Source organism: Betta splendens, chromosome 22 (assembly GCF_900634795.4).
Source record: "Betta splendens chromosome 22, fBetSpl5.4, whole genome shotgun sequence".
Classification (NCBI taxonomy): Eukaryota; Metazoa; Chordata; class Actinopteri; order Anabantiformes; family Osphronemidae; genus Betta; species Betta splendens.
The window spans coordinates 4,696,359-4,710,711 of record NC_040900.2 but is presented as its reverse complement, the minus strand read 5'-3'; the positions used below and the strand labels follow the sequence as shown (position 1 = coordinate 4,710,711).

At 48.2% G+C, this 14,353-nt stretch overlaps 2 protein-coding genes across 3 annotated transcripts in view; one reads left to right on the top strand and one right to left on the bottom strand.

Annotated features, from left to right (window-relative positions):
- The window catches only part of rps6ka1 (ribosomal protein S6 kinase a, polypeptide 1), a 32,280-nt gene extending 31,805 nt beyond the window's left edge, over positions 1–475 (bottom strand). For both annotated transcript variants that reach the window (XM_055505793.1, XM_055505794.1), the window contains exon 1: positions 338–475. In XM_055505793.1, coding sequence (XP_055361768.1) covers positions 338–475 — 138 coding nt within the window. The remainder of the gene's footprint in view (positions 1–337) is intronic.
- cnksr1 (connector enhancer of kinase suppressor of Ras 1) lies at positions 387–14,298 on the top strand. The gene is made up of 21 exons (XM_029139605.3): positions 387–525; positions 1,373–1,530; positions 2,633–2,835; positions 3,026–3,110; positions 6,124–6,165; positions 6,255–6,374; positions 7,630–7,689; positions 8,673–8,735; positions 8,818–8,946; positions 9,412–9,506; positions 10,358–10,440; positions 10,673–10,920; positions 11,024–11,057; positions 11,139–11,314; positions 11,493–11,566; positions 11,935–12,006; positions 12,304–12,374; positions 12,697–12,764; positions 12,848–12,938; positions 13,149–13,330; positions 13,449–14,298. Exons 1-21 carry the CDS (start codon positions 474–476, stop codon positions 13,854–13,856), a joined length of 2,514 nt encoding a protein of 837 aa, XP_028995438.1. The 5' UTR covers positions 387–473; the 3' UTR covers positions 13,857–14,298.
- Positions 14,299–14,353: the final 55 nt, after the last annotated feature.

Sequence of the window (14,353 nt, the reverse complement as noted above, 5' to 3'; positions counted from 1 at the left end):
AATAGTCGCGCTATGTTGCAATCAGCCGCAACCCTCACCTCCTTCTGCGACCACCTGTACAGTTTCTGTTGTTATTATTGTCTCCACGCCTTGTATCCCTCTCCTCGGCGCTGCGTGTGCGCCACGCGGCCGAATGACGCAAACGCGCGCAGAAGCAAAACTATGTGGGAAGTTATGAAGCCTCGCGGCCGCAGCGCCTCGCGCGCAGGATCCGTTCCTCCAGGTGAGGAGGAGTAGGAAGGTGTAGAAGGGAGGCGTCTCGGTCCCCGGTCGAGGCTGCGAGAGCCGAACTATTGGCTGACGGCGCAGCGGGGGGGGGGGACACTCTTGCCTGTACCTGTAAGAAGGAGTGCCAGTCGTCATCGTCCGACTCCGAATCGGGATCAACTATTTCTTCTTCCAGCAGCCCGGAGAAGTAGAAATCGGCCAGGACGGCTGGGAAGTGAACGAGCGACTGCAGCAGGACTCCGAGCATGGAGGATATATCGTCGTGGAGCGCGGAGAGAGTCGGCGACTGGCTCCGAGGTGAGGAGCGTGTGGCGCCGCGTCGTCTTTAGGCGCTTGATCGCCTCTCAGGTGCTTTGGCTCGGGTCAGAAATAGAAGCGCCACGCAAATCCCCTTGGAAGTGAAAGGTGGAGGTGGAATGAGGAAGTGGGCCCGCGCCGAGGGAGAAGCCCGATCGGCCTCGACAAGCGTGCTGCCGCAAGCACACGCAGCCCGGCTGTGTGTCTGTGTGACATAATGAAGCGATCATTACACTGAAGGCGTCGTTGCCCCGAGAAGGCCACTCAGAGAGTAACAGTACCACCTAATACAGTATAAAGTACACGAATTACTTCGCTCTCTAGTTGGGAATAATAAGAAAAAGTCGCATGTATTAAAGTGAAGTACACACTTAAAGCACCTCTGCCGTATCAATACTTCAGTTATAATAATCTAGTAATATCCAGTATTACCAGTGGGGGAGTCACGTGCTTTTATTTCTGAAATGTACATTACTCAACGAATGCGTAACCAACTAATTACTTCACTAACTAAAGACATTAAGGCGTACTGTGTACTCATCGTGTTGTAGTAGCACACTTTGTCTGCTTTTGGCTTTTGCATGTAATTAAAAACAGGAAAGCATGCATGCTTTTATTTTGAAATGGTTTTAGTGACTAATGTACAGTTTACATGCGGACATACCTAGTGCTAGTATTCAGTTGAACGATGTGACTTTGTCTTTTACTTCTTTTCTAAACGTTTATACTCAGTTCAGGAAACCAGCATCTACAAGGATCTGGTCCGTGTGTCTGCCTCTTCATGCATATCTGAGCTTTTCCATTCACACGTATGAGATTTTTTTAAATATGTGTGTCCCGCGGCCAGGTCTGGACGCCATTATGCACCAGTACCCGGTGTCAGAGTGGCGTCTGTCCGGCCAGGACCTGCTCCAGCTGACCTCCGTGGACCTGGAAGGGCTGGGGGTCCAGAAGATCGGCCACCAGGAGCTGGTCCTGGAGGCCGTGGAGAAGCTCTGCTCGCTGGTGAGACTTCAGCTTTTTCCCTGCTGGAGCTCACGGCAGCCGCGTTTAACACCGTATAAGCACTTCACCAAAATACTTTGAGCCCTGAGCAACATGCAGCAATTTAGCCCTTCACTTTTATAACAAAATGCCTCCAGTCAAGCATATAAAACTGTGACTTTAGTTTTCCAACAGCGGTTGAGATTTATAATGAAAACACTGTTTAATGCTTTGCATGCAAATTCTCAGTGGACCAATAGACCCTGTTTCCTCTTCGATCCCATTTTGCCTCCGCTGCCTAATTAATTGTTCCTCCCTGTCCAATTTGACGAGGGAGTTTTACATGTAGGATGCCGAAATGGCCGCGTTGGTGTGTGTGTGTGTGTGTGTGGGTGTTTGTGTGTTTCCACAGTGGCCTTTGTTGTTTAATTGAGAAGGACAGTACCAGGCGAGGGTCCAGCTCTGGTGGCGCAACAGCCGGACTCCGGCTCAGGCTGCTTAAACTGCCTGTTGTAGAATTACTGAGCAGTCTGTGATACTACTACTATAAATGAGCATTTTAGTGTGTGAATACATTGGAATCTGATTTTTCTATAGCGTTTGCACCTACTGGGCTTGAACTTTTTTAGCAAAACTCCAACCCACACAGAGCAGCAGGTTTTTGTGTGTGTGTGTGTGTGTGTGTGTGTGTGTGTGTGTGTGTGTGTGTGTGTGTGTGTGTGTGTGTGTGTGTCCTCCTGACGCTCTGTGAAGCACCGACACTGCGCTCATTCATAAAAACGACCATCAGACTCTCACATGGAGCAGACCCAGCATATTCTAGCGCTCCGTTACATAATTAACAGCTACTGTACGGCTCGGCTGAAAAGGCCATGAAAGATTCACGGCTCAGACTGGCTGATATGGAAAAGCAAGGCCTGACCAGTCCAAAGCTCAGCTCATGAGCGAATCACGACCAGAACCTGAACCAGAACCTTGCAAACATATAAAAATATATAATGTTGGAACTGGAACATGCATCTTGCAGCACTAGGCCTCTTTGAGGGGAAGTGCTGTGACCCACATCACACGCTGATTATGCAGCAAAGTGAGAGAGCGCTCGTCGCCGCTGTGTGCGTTGCAGAAGTACGACGTCGGCGGCGAGAGCCTGCGCGGCGCCACGGAGAAGCTGCGCGCCGTCGCTCACACCCTCCAGATGGGCATCCAGAACCGCTGGCGCCTCAACGCCTACGACGGACGCAGCAGCAGCAAGCTGCCGCCCGGCGTTCTGCAGGTGGTGGTGGAGCTCATCGCCTCGGCCAAAGGACTCTTCTCGCTGCTCAACAGGTCCGTGGGGGGGCGGTTACCTAACTCTTATGTATGCGCCACTCCAGTTCTGTTCGGCTCCGCAGCTATTTTTCACCCAGATACATTCTCTTTATAGACTGATGCTCGTAAGGAGGGTGTCCTCCACTGTCTTCTCCTCTTCCTGAGCTTTTATTGTGAAATGGTAACGCTTCTCCTCTCGCTGGTGCAGGTGCCAGTTGTTCGAGCACAGCGGATTCACCTCCAGCAAGCACATATTCAGCTACTGCAGGGACCTCGGGGAAATCGTGCACAAGGTTAGACATATAAGCCACGTTATGCACACACGCTTTTTCCCTTTTCAACGTACTCTGTAAAAACAAACCCGGGGGTGTTTACCTTAAGCGGAACCACCGTTTCTGGCAGCGCTGACAGACCTCCGTTGAGGAACTACGACCTATTGTGCTGTCGACTAATTATTTTAAAGTCGGAGGGCTGAAACAGAAGCACGAACACAATCCCCGTTCCTCCGCTTGGTTTTGGTAACGCATACTTTCTCTTTACATTCCTGGCATAGTTGAAAGCAACTCTACCTTGCAGGAGCTCAGGAGGAAAGCGTTGCTCAAGATCCGAGCTGGAATACGTTTCTGTTTACTTCCTCGCAGAGCGATGACGTTTATGAGTGAAATGGAGGAAGGTGCAGTGTTTGGACGTGACTGAGGGCTAGTTGAGGGGGAATGAAGAGGCAGGCCTCGATCTGTTGTTGCTGAGGGGGGGGCAAAGGGTAGAGCAAAGGCGTAGCCGGTCGCTGGAGGAGGAGGAGACTGAGAGAGGGACTGAAGCGCCGGTGCAATGACTTCTGACTCGCGGGGGAGTGTCCGCAGCAGGACAACAGGCAGCGGGAACCACTGTTACCTCACGCTGCACAAAAAGAGTCTGACAAACACAGCCTAGAAAGGGAAGGAGACCAAGGTACGACCGGAGGTGTGGGTGAAAGAGGAGTTTATGTTTAGCGCTGGACCCGTGCCCGACGCCACAGGTACAGTTCTGGCCTCTCTGATTGGATAACGCTCCGCTAGGTGATGCTGCTCTCTGCTCTCTGCTCACGGGTGCACGAGTTCATTTTCACGATCGGCGATGTCGAATTGTGGAATGTTTAATAATGAGGCGATTCTCCGGCCGTGTTTTAAACGCTGTGAGAACCGGCTTTGGAACAGGCCTGCGGGACCTCCAGGTGGAAATAGAAACACTGGTGCGGTGTTATTGTTTTTCACGGACCTAGAGGCACGGAGGCGAAGTCGAGGGGGAGTTGGGGGGGGGGGGGGGGGGGGGGGGATTTCAGGGACGGATTTAGCTTGTTGCTGCTGCAGAGTGAATCGGATTTGAGCCCGTGGCCCGTTGTGTCCATTCACCGGCGGCTGAGGTGAAGCGCTGCCTGCTTCTCTCAGCTCAATCATCGTTCTGTAATCACTGACCATTGTTTGCTCAGTTCCTGTCTTTGAACTTTGTGCTCACGTGTTCATGTGCACGCAGGTGACTGAAAGCTATCAGTCGAGCATTTCGTCCACTAGGGCAGTTTCATATGTGCAGGTGCGCTGTAGTTAGGAGTATTATGTAATGTGATGATTGGCAGCGTGGACGTCATAGCAACTGTCAGGCCCGGTACCACGGCCGGGTTCAGACGGTGGAGGATGGTGTCACGAAGGTCCGGTGACGCCTGATGACGTGATTTAACGCTCAGCTTTCGCAGAAGCAACACCACATCCTTCACACACCAGAACAGACTCTCCGTGTGTGTGTGTGGGCACAAACACGCACCCTGGGGGCGATCGAGGTCAGCAGTCAGCTGGTGTTGTTGGGATCCTAGGCTGAAGTAGTCAGGAGGCAGTAGACACACGTCGCTGAGCACCGAGGACCGGTTAAGGACGGGGGAACTGTACTCACACTGGTACGGGGCTTTGAGGTATGTGATCCTGAATGAAAGTGGCCTCTTCAGGTGCTGTTAATCAAGTGCTATTTTCATTATGTTATTTGCTTATCAAGCTGTAATGGTGCAGCACACACAGACTGGGGAGAAGTGGCGACTGAAGCCGTTACGAAGTACAGTATGTGGCTGTAGATGGGTGCATAGGATGAGAAGATGGTGAATAAATAGCAGTATGTGAGTGATGATGTCACAGGATGTAAATAAGTCGAGCTTTTAATTTGTGAGGCTGCAGGTTAGTGTTCCTGAGCGCGTGATCGGGCCACGCGCTGCGACGCCGGATGCACGGGATGCAGTGAAATGAGTGCTGAGAGCGGCTGGGCTTTAAATGAGGCAAACGGGTGACATTGCTCCTTGGTCCGGAAGTCACAATCAATGGGAAACCAGACGTTTCACTGCAGAAGTGAACCTGTGGCCCAAGTCCGTGTCACTTCCTTTTTCTGACGGGACGACTCACCGTGACGTGTTTCGCTGCAAGTGTATTTTTACCGCGTGTGTCTAAAACAGAAACACGTGGGAGGCGACCGGCTGCAGCGCACACGCCCTCGAACACGCAGCAGGCTCGTGTCACACGTCTGATCCGCGACGGGTCAAGTTCATTGTAACATGTGCACCAAAAGTAGAGGTAATCGCTGAGTTCAACTGCACAAACCGCAGAGGAAATCAGGATCATGAGAGACGCCTCCCGGTCACAGCCTCCCTCCCTCCCCCCTGGTGTCACAGCCTTTAATTAGCTCCCAAATCCAACTGGGTTCACTGTTGATCCCTTGTTACATTTCACAGGGATTAGTTGTCCTCAACAATCCCTCATGTAACTCATCACATCATCAGATTAGCTTAGAGGCAGTGGCAGCGTTTAATGACTGCATTGCTGCGTAAACAACCGGCGCTGTTTCCTTTTAACCCCTCGTCCTCGTCCTCCTCCTCCTCCTCCTCCTCCCACTCATCTCCAGCTCTCGGAGCAGCTCGCTGGCCTCGTGCTGCCTTCAGGGGCGTTCATTGGCCTCCTCCCAGGAGCTGGTGGCCTGTGGCCGCCGTGCTCACGCATACAGTGCAGATAAAGAGCTGTGAGGGCACATGCTCACGCTGTACAGTGCTGGGGATTAGCATGGATTAGCTGGACAGTACGCACCGTGAGGGATCTCTGTTGTGTTGCTGTTTTTGCTCAGGAAACCTGAGGCCTGTCATTTCCGTACTCGTGCTGTGAGCAGGAAATAGGACGCGGGTTTGATGCTAGACTGTCCCATTTTCAAGAATCAATACTAGCGCGACGCGCTGTGGGATGCCCTGTTGCCGCTTTGCCTTGTGATCCCGGCTCCTGTAACTCTGCTTTGCTCTCCCGCCAGGACACCACGGCCTATGAGAAGGAGAAGGACGTCATCTCCGTAGTAAGTCCCATCGCTGGCTCCCCTCAACGTTCCCTCCTCTCGGTGCTGCTTTTGATCTCCAACTCTGCGCCGTGTGTTTCCGTCACCAGTGCCGTCAGCTGGTGGCCGTGTGCGACGAGATCCTGAACTCCGGCTCGGAGGCGCTTCTCGCCAACTCCGCCCAGCTGCAGAGCGTGGACCTGGTTCCCGTGTCGCCCGGCGATCAGCTGGTAAACACATGTTTTACTTCAGAGTCAGCACTCGCGTCCTTGATCATCTCTGAAACCTCTCCATTGTCCTGTCCTCGCAGCGTTTCACTGCTGTTCCCTCATTTTAACTCATTCCATCACTCGCTGTGATCATAATCTCACATTCTCTGCCTTATTTGATCCCTTTGTCTTCTGCAGCATTCATTTTCTTGCCTTCATTATTGCCTAGCGATTTGCATCACCATTTGGTTCCACTCATCGCTGCTTTCATCTAGCTGAAGGTTTTCTCTGCCCACAGCTCGTGCTCTAACACTTCTACTGTAGTCTGCTCCTCCCTTAATGACTTCGTTTTCAGTCGCTGCATTGTAGAGAGCAATTACTGTCATCTGGTTTCTTTCCTGTTGTGTATTCGCTCCATTAGGTAAAAATCTCTTTTGTTAGACCGTAATAACGTTCCAGTTTCCACCACCTAATCATCTCCAGTGTGCTGCCTACAAATGAGTATATTTTACACACCTGTCGCTCACTGATGCTGTCACCGCCCATGATAGCAGAGAAACAGGGGCTGCAACAGGTGGGCAGCTCTACACAGTGAGAACAGTCTTACAAATTACGTCAAGAGCTGAAAACTAAACCTGATTAAGAGTGAAACATGTACATCATCTAGAAAGAGGCCAGCTCTGCAAAAAGGTGCGGGCTCAAAACATGATGTAATCATGTTTTTCCTAAAGAAGGATGTGATAAAATGATAAAATTGTTTAGTCATGACTAATACAATGTGACTCAGTCTGCACTGCTGGTGAAGGTCTTAGCGTCCAGCAATGATTTTGTAGGTGGCAAATAGAATCTTACAATGCATGATTATTATTGTACCTTTGGGAACTATATGTAATAAACTATAAAATTGCCATGACAACGCCATAGCGCTCAATCAAAGATTCATTAGCAGCTGTTTTTTTCAGATTGTTAGTCATTTCTGGCCCAAGTACAAATACCTTTATGTTCATGTTGTCACATGACATGTATTGATTATTTGACCTGGGCTTTGTAGGACATGATTAGTTGGCTCTGCTCGTGACCGATACCTACAGTCATCAATCATGGGTAATTTCAGGCCTAATACATCTAACAGCGGGGACAATTACAAGACGTACAGTATCAGTCGCTACGGATCCTATTTGATGAATCACTTTGGCGAGGTCACATGTAGAGTTCCTAACTCATGCTGTTCATCAGAATGAAGTGTGAGTCACGTTTCTGTTTCTGTTCCTCTCAGGGCATTGAGATAACGTCCACCGGTGCCAGTAACCACTATGTGACGGGCACTGCTGCTGAGGTCAGTCTCCTTCATTTACTCTGTGTCTCTTAAGCAATAAATTGATTTAAAAGTTGATGAGTACTGAGACAAGAGGTGTGGGTTACATCCAGAAGCGTTTGAATTTCTGCTGGCAGAACAGTGACATGTTAGTGTGTAACAGGTAACAAGCTGTGAGTCTGCTGGAGGTGACACCTCTACGCAGACAGAGTCAGTCTTCCTTTATCAAAAATACACCAGTTAGCTTCTGTGTTTGTGCCCAAAGCAAATATTACCGTTGCTTTCAATAATGATAATGATCAATATCCAATGGAATAAATTCAGCTCTGCACAGCTGAAGTATGAAATTTTAATTTAGATCCATTTATTATGGAAGCATGAGCTTGATGCTGGGCAGAATTCCCCTTGTATATTCTGTGCGACAGACTATTTTAGCTGCAGGCTTATATTTCCCGGCCTCGAATTTGAAACCGATTGCTGCAAATTTATAAATATCCAATTGAGGCTGCTTGTTTCAAATGCGGCCATGTGCATGTAAACAGTCAGCATGTGATGCATTATGTTCCTACAGTATGTCATAAACACGAACATTATAAAATAAAACAAATATATGTAGTAACTGTGTAGTGAAACAGTGCAAAGTGGGCTGATGTTTTTTTGACTTGACTGAATAAAAGCATAAACACTTCTGTGGGAAAAGTAAAATTGGAAAAATGATGCCAAAGGTCAGATCAAGCGCCTCAAAGCAGTAGAAGGACGGAGGAGTGTTTGTCGTAAGCAGGAGGGCTTCTAAAACAGGATAATGAGAAGGGGAGATGTGTTTTTTCCATGATGTCATCGACAGTAACCAACCCCCCCATTTCATCCCACGCTATCACTGCTAATGCTGTGTGCACTGCTACATGATTAACAAGTCTGACTTTTTATCCTTTTTATCATACAGAATCCAATTCAAAACATCATTATTAGTTCTGTCTTTAAATAGTTTGCCTCTTTCTCTGCAGCCTTCGAGTGATGTGAACATCTTAGCGGGCGATGAAGTGATTCAAGTCAATGACCAAGTAGTGGTGAGTGAGGCGGATCCGGAGCCTGTTTGTGTTGCTGGGCCGCAGTACTGTATGTTACAGGACCTCTGTGCTGCTGCGTCAGGTGGGCTGGAGCAGAGAGAATCTGGTGAAAAAGCTGCAGGAGAATCCCAGCGGAGTGACCCTGGTGCTGAAGAGGATCCCTGGCTCGGCAGCTCGCAGGGTCTCGGTCCGGAGACCCCCCCCCACGCAGGTACAGCAGGCCGCACAGCACCTGCACGGAACACAGTAACAGCCTAATCTCTGTGAAGCAATTAGAGGAATCCCCAAATGAGCAGTTTCGTTTGCACACGCACGATTCTCATTATTTAGCAGTGAAAGTCACTTCAGGCTAATTATATCCAGCAGTGAAACACGTTCTGTTCATGTCGAGGGAAAGCAAACAAGCGCTGCCTCTTCAGGCTCCTGTCAACATCACTTGGGACGGGTTTCCATAAACACTTGCACGCCTTTACACCCACTTGTGACTATTCCACCTATCTGCTAGTGTAAAGTGAAGGAGCACACTTAGCCTTTTAACGTGTCTGTGTGTGTGTGTGTGTGTGTGTGTGTGTGTGTGTACATTAATTACCGCGTCTCTTAGGACTCGCGCGAGCGAGCAGACGAACACCTCCTTATGCTGAGCGCACACTTACAACGACTTGTCATTTCTTTTCAGATCGAGGAAGAGGAAGAGGAGCAGAGCGAAGAGGGCGACCCCAAGCAGTCCGTCCTGCAGAGGGTAGCAGCTTCTGTCAAGTCTCTGTCTTTTAGGTGAGACATTAACGAGCTTTTGTCCTTTGGTTTGTCTTTAATGCGGTGTTATTGTGGCTAATATTAGGTTGTAATGTTATGTTTGCATTAGGCTTTATGATTTATTAAAACCTAAACAAAGCTGGATTCCTCTTGTTCTCTAAAACAATCTTATTAATATTTAATAAACCTCTGACTGCACACATATCAATTAAACTTTTATTTAACAGTAGCATAAAGGCCTGCATGTGGTATTATTTGACCCCATGTGAGAACTAGCTGTTGACATGTGACATATACTGTAGCTGACCTGTGGGAAATGCCCTCATCTCAGGAAACTCAAGACGTGTAATAACTCTCAACATGCTGACTTAGAAGGATAGAACTGAGATTTAGTCAGTAGAGCTGAGCTTCCTAGTGAAGTCACACATGCTTCAAATTCCACCGTCTACGCCCACAATCGCTGCTGACTGGAAATGAGAGAAGAGCACGAGAAGAGAAGAGGATGACAAGGGCAGCGAGGTTCAGACAAACGAAGAATGTGAAGGTGAAAAATGTAGAAGGCTCGAAACTAGAGCGGTGGAAAGGGAATCAGAGGCAGAGGCCTGAAGAGCACGACAAGTCAAACGCAGAGAGTGGGAGTAAATGGTGCATTAAGGTGGTAAATAATCCTGTCACGTCCTGAACCAAGAGAATGACACAAGGGAAAAAAACAGATCACTGGTATATTTAATTTATTTGAAACTTATTTACCTATTGACCTGTAAACTATGTGGGTTCATATTATATTAATACAGACATGTTTTAAAAACTGATTGTTCTTTGATTATCATATTCCTTCATCTGCTGTAAATGGCTCTTTATGATCACAGGAAGGGGCCAGAGATACAATTGATAGAGGAGCAGCCTGAGTCCCCTGAGCTCGAGAGGAGTCTGAGTATCAGCCTGGGGTCAGGTAAGAAACAGAACGGAAGAAAACCACTTACGCTGGTTTTTATTTACTGCTGGGTCCAGCTTCTTGTGTTATATCACGAATGAATGAATAATCTTAACCCTTAGCAGGCACGTGATGAAAGGGGGGCTGGGGGGGCTCAAGCCCCGTCCTCCAGGGTGCCCCCTAGACATATATAGTTCTTAAAATATGTTGTTACTACAAATTCAATTCACGTCAATACAATTTTTCTCAGGGGATTTGGAAAGTCTGGACTCAAGCTTCAAGCTTTCCCCGGCGATCAGAAGACGAGCCCAGACCTCGTCAACCAGAAGCTCTTCGCCGCTGCGATTGCCGTCCTTCAGGAGCTCTTCCCCGCTAAACTTGGCGTCGTTCAGGAGCCCCTCGCCCCTGAGGTCCGCCTCATTCAGAAGCTCCTCTCCTCAGACAGGCAATCAGGAAACGGCCAGCGTCAAGTCCTGTCCTGTGATGGTGGGACAAACGGTGAGACATAACGATTAGTTCGCCGCCAGAAAGTTTAGTTTGAAAAGAATTAAAACTATTAAAAATAAAAACTAAAGCACTGAACTTTCTCACATCTTCTCAGGGGAACAAGGAGGGTAAGAAGAGCTCAACTAAAGGTAACTCATCGACAAGATAAAATAAAAAAACTGCTAAAAAAATAAAACCCTCTTTTGAACATTTCACATTTTCTTTGCCAGGAATGACGGCGGTTATGAGTCGGCGCCGCGTGTCCTGCCGGGAGTTGGGTAAACCCGACTGCGACGGCTGGCTGTGGAAGAAGAGGAAGGACAGCAGCCTCTTCCTCACCCAGAAGTGGCAGCGCTTCTGGTTCATCCTCAAGGGGCCTTCACTTTATTGGTACACCACCCAGCAGGTGGGCGTCAGTGCTTTGATTTGCAACTTCCGTCCAATATTGCCAACATTCAAAACATTCTGCTGACATCACGTCCAAAATGTAATTTTCTTACACCGTTTCCTTCTTGGATGAAGTGGGGTTGCGGTACTGATACTGGTCTTCCTGTCTTCTAAACTGTTTATCCCTGTTTTTCTAGGATGAAAAGGCGGAGGGTCTGGTTAACATAGCCAGCTACGACATCGAGAGCGCTGGAGATCACAAGAGGAAATAGTAAGGAAGAACATCTGATTTAGGAATCTGTGAGAATCTGTGAGCCAGTGTTTGTAGCTCTTATGAAAGATCGTGTTAAAGGTCTTAAACATAACTGGGTGGGTTGAAACAGTCGTGTTATTGTTCCTGTGCACATTGGAAGCTTTGTTTGGACTTTAGGCAGTAGTTATAAACACAATGCTGGAAACCACAGAGTTTTATCTTCTCTGTTTTAAAAAATGACTGTAGCTTGTGAATTAATGGGCTCTTAACGCATCTGACACATTGAGACAGAGGACGAGGCTTTGCTTCGTTTTCCTTTTACTGAGGCGTTGTTTGCATCCACCGTAATGAGATTCACTCCCTGCTCTCCGTTCTCTCGCCGCCAGCGTGTTTAAGATGTGCCACCAGCGATTTCAGAACTTCTTCTTCGCCGCCGACCACGTCAGCGACATGAGCAAGTGAGTCGGCTCCAGCAGAACCTCACACGTTTATGGCCTTTTCCCACTGAGCCGCCGCTACATGACTTTTATAAATTACCACTACTACACCACATCAGTTGTTATGACTCTGAAGACTAACTACTGTAATAAAAGGATCTAGCACCAATATCAAGCTTTGTTAAAGGAGTCTCTTGGTCTAAAGCGCCCCCTGCAGGCCTTTGGTTGATGCTGTTTTATGTAACATTAATTTATGCAAATGTTAATTTTTTTTTTAGTTCAGATTTATTAACGATGCTGTTATTTGTCTCTCTTCAGGTGGATTAACTGTCTGATTACAGCCATACAAAAGCACAAGAAGTTCCACAAAGGTCCAGATAGTGAAGAAGGTATCATATAAGTCATACAGACCCCTGATCTCTAAAACATAAGCATTTACTGACAACAACAGAGATCGTACCTTTAGAGACAAATAATGTTTTGTCGGTTGTCATGATAGTCTGAGAAACACTGTGACCTCCTAACAAAGAATGGAGCATAATTGCTGTTGCTATGGTTACCTGCAGTTTAATATGCAATTATAAGTCCTGACAGCTAATTAAAAAGATTGAGGTCACTTAAAAAGTAGAATATAAATTAGTGCACATGTTGCACTGAATGTGTTGACATTCTGAGGTCATGTCATTAATTTAACATCTGTTCATTTGCCAGAGTGTTACAGTGAGACCGACTCCGAGGGCGAGAGGTCGCCTTCGCCGCTCAGACCAAACAAGGACAAGGTCAGACGCGCACTCACGCACGAGACCACGCACGCCATGCGACGTGTCATTTAGTTCACCCTGAGTTTCATTGTGTGTCTCAGAAGGTGCAGTCGGACACTCTGCCTCGACCCAAAGGGAAGACGAGCAAAGTGCCGCCGCCAACCTCGCCACCAGGGGGCAGCAAAGGAGCAGGTATTAGACTGGACTCATGCGATTAGGTCGTTGCTTGTAGTGGTTCAATTTTCAAGACTTATTCTGCAAAATGGATGTTTTGATCATTTGTACTTGGGATTTAAAATTTTCACCACAGCATGTTTCAAATGCAACCAGGATATTTGCCTATGTTGTAGTTGTTGTGGTAACAACTTTCCACCTCCCGTCTGTCTCCATTTTTGGGAAAAGGCTCTCAAGAAGATGAGATGAGCTTGATGTTGAACAGCATAAAGAAGGGAGGAGTCTCCCTGATCGGCCACGAGCAACCACTCACACACGATCACTTCAGGAAATCGTTCATCCGACGCAACAAGAATCCCGTCATCAATGAGTTCGCTCACAAGCTCCGGGCCCTGGAGAGCACCCTGAAGGTGAGCAGGCAACGATGCTCAGGCTGCCAGCCTCTCCTTTAATGAGATTAATGACACTTTCCTGATCCTCTGGTCCCAAACCTGATTGGACTCCTAACTCCTGTGGCACACTTTGCAGGCGAGAGAGGCAGAGCTGCTGCAGATCAACAAAGTCCTGGAGGACCCCAACCTGACGCCGTCAAAGTACCGCCAGTGGAGGCAGCAGAACGAGGAACTGGTGTTGGAAATCGACAGGCAGCGTCCACCCAAGGCCTCGGAAGGAGGGGACAATGCAGCGGTACAGGACACACCCGTCAAGGAGGTTCCCTTGGAAACCGTCGCTATGGAAACAGCCACCACATTGACTGAGGGCGCGTACGGGCTGAGACTGAGCGATGGCGAGCAGCTAGTGGACGCAGAGGCCGATCCGGTGCCCGAGATCCCGCGCGGCTCCCCGAGTCCCGGCAGCAGCCCGGTGCTGGAGCTGTCCCTGGGCTCGCTGCAGGATTCCATAAACAGGGAGTTGGGCGAGAGCTTCTACATTTAGCAGTCGGACAGCGTGAAGACGTGACAGGGCGACGGAGGTTCGACTCACCCGTGAATGACTTTAATCGGTGACGTCGGTGAAATGTGTTACGTGCTCCGAGCAGAGAAAATAAGAGTCTGAACAATTTGCCAAGTGTCAATCTGAATTCAATATGTATTTATATTCTTGTTCCGCTGATGATAATAGGAGCATTTAGATTTTTTTAAATTCAGTAAGAACCTGTGTCTTGTCATTTTGTTATGTACATAGATTTGTAGCATAAATACTGTATCTGCTCATTGACTTTACCTTAATAAATGTAAACAGATGCAATGTTTTGCACAGACAATTCAATCCAGAAACGCAGCTGTGGTAGTTGTTGTTCCATCACCTGAGGATGTAAGTGTGCGACCTTGGCTCATACGCAGCTACAGGTTATAAACACGTCACAGGTGGAACCTCACCTTTTGTGCCTGTCTTTTGTTTGGAGCTGTGCCCTCGGTGAACAGATGTAATGA

Excerpts from the sequence above, each read along its gene's own strand:
- cnksr1 (XM_029139605.3), top strand. The coding sequence starts at position 474 with ATGGAGGATATATCGTCGTGGAGCGCGGAGAGAGTCGGCGACTGGCTC. Across the intron at positions 6,375-7,629 it reads TGTCGCCCGGCGATCAGCTG|GGCATTGAGATAACGTCCAC; the intron begins GTAAACACATGT and ends TGTTCCTCTCAG. Across the intron at positions 10,441-10,672 it reads GAGTATCAGCCTGGGGTCAG|GGGATTTGGAAAGTCTGGAC; the intron begins GTAAGAAACAGA and ends AATTTTTCTCAG.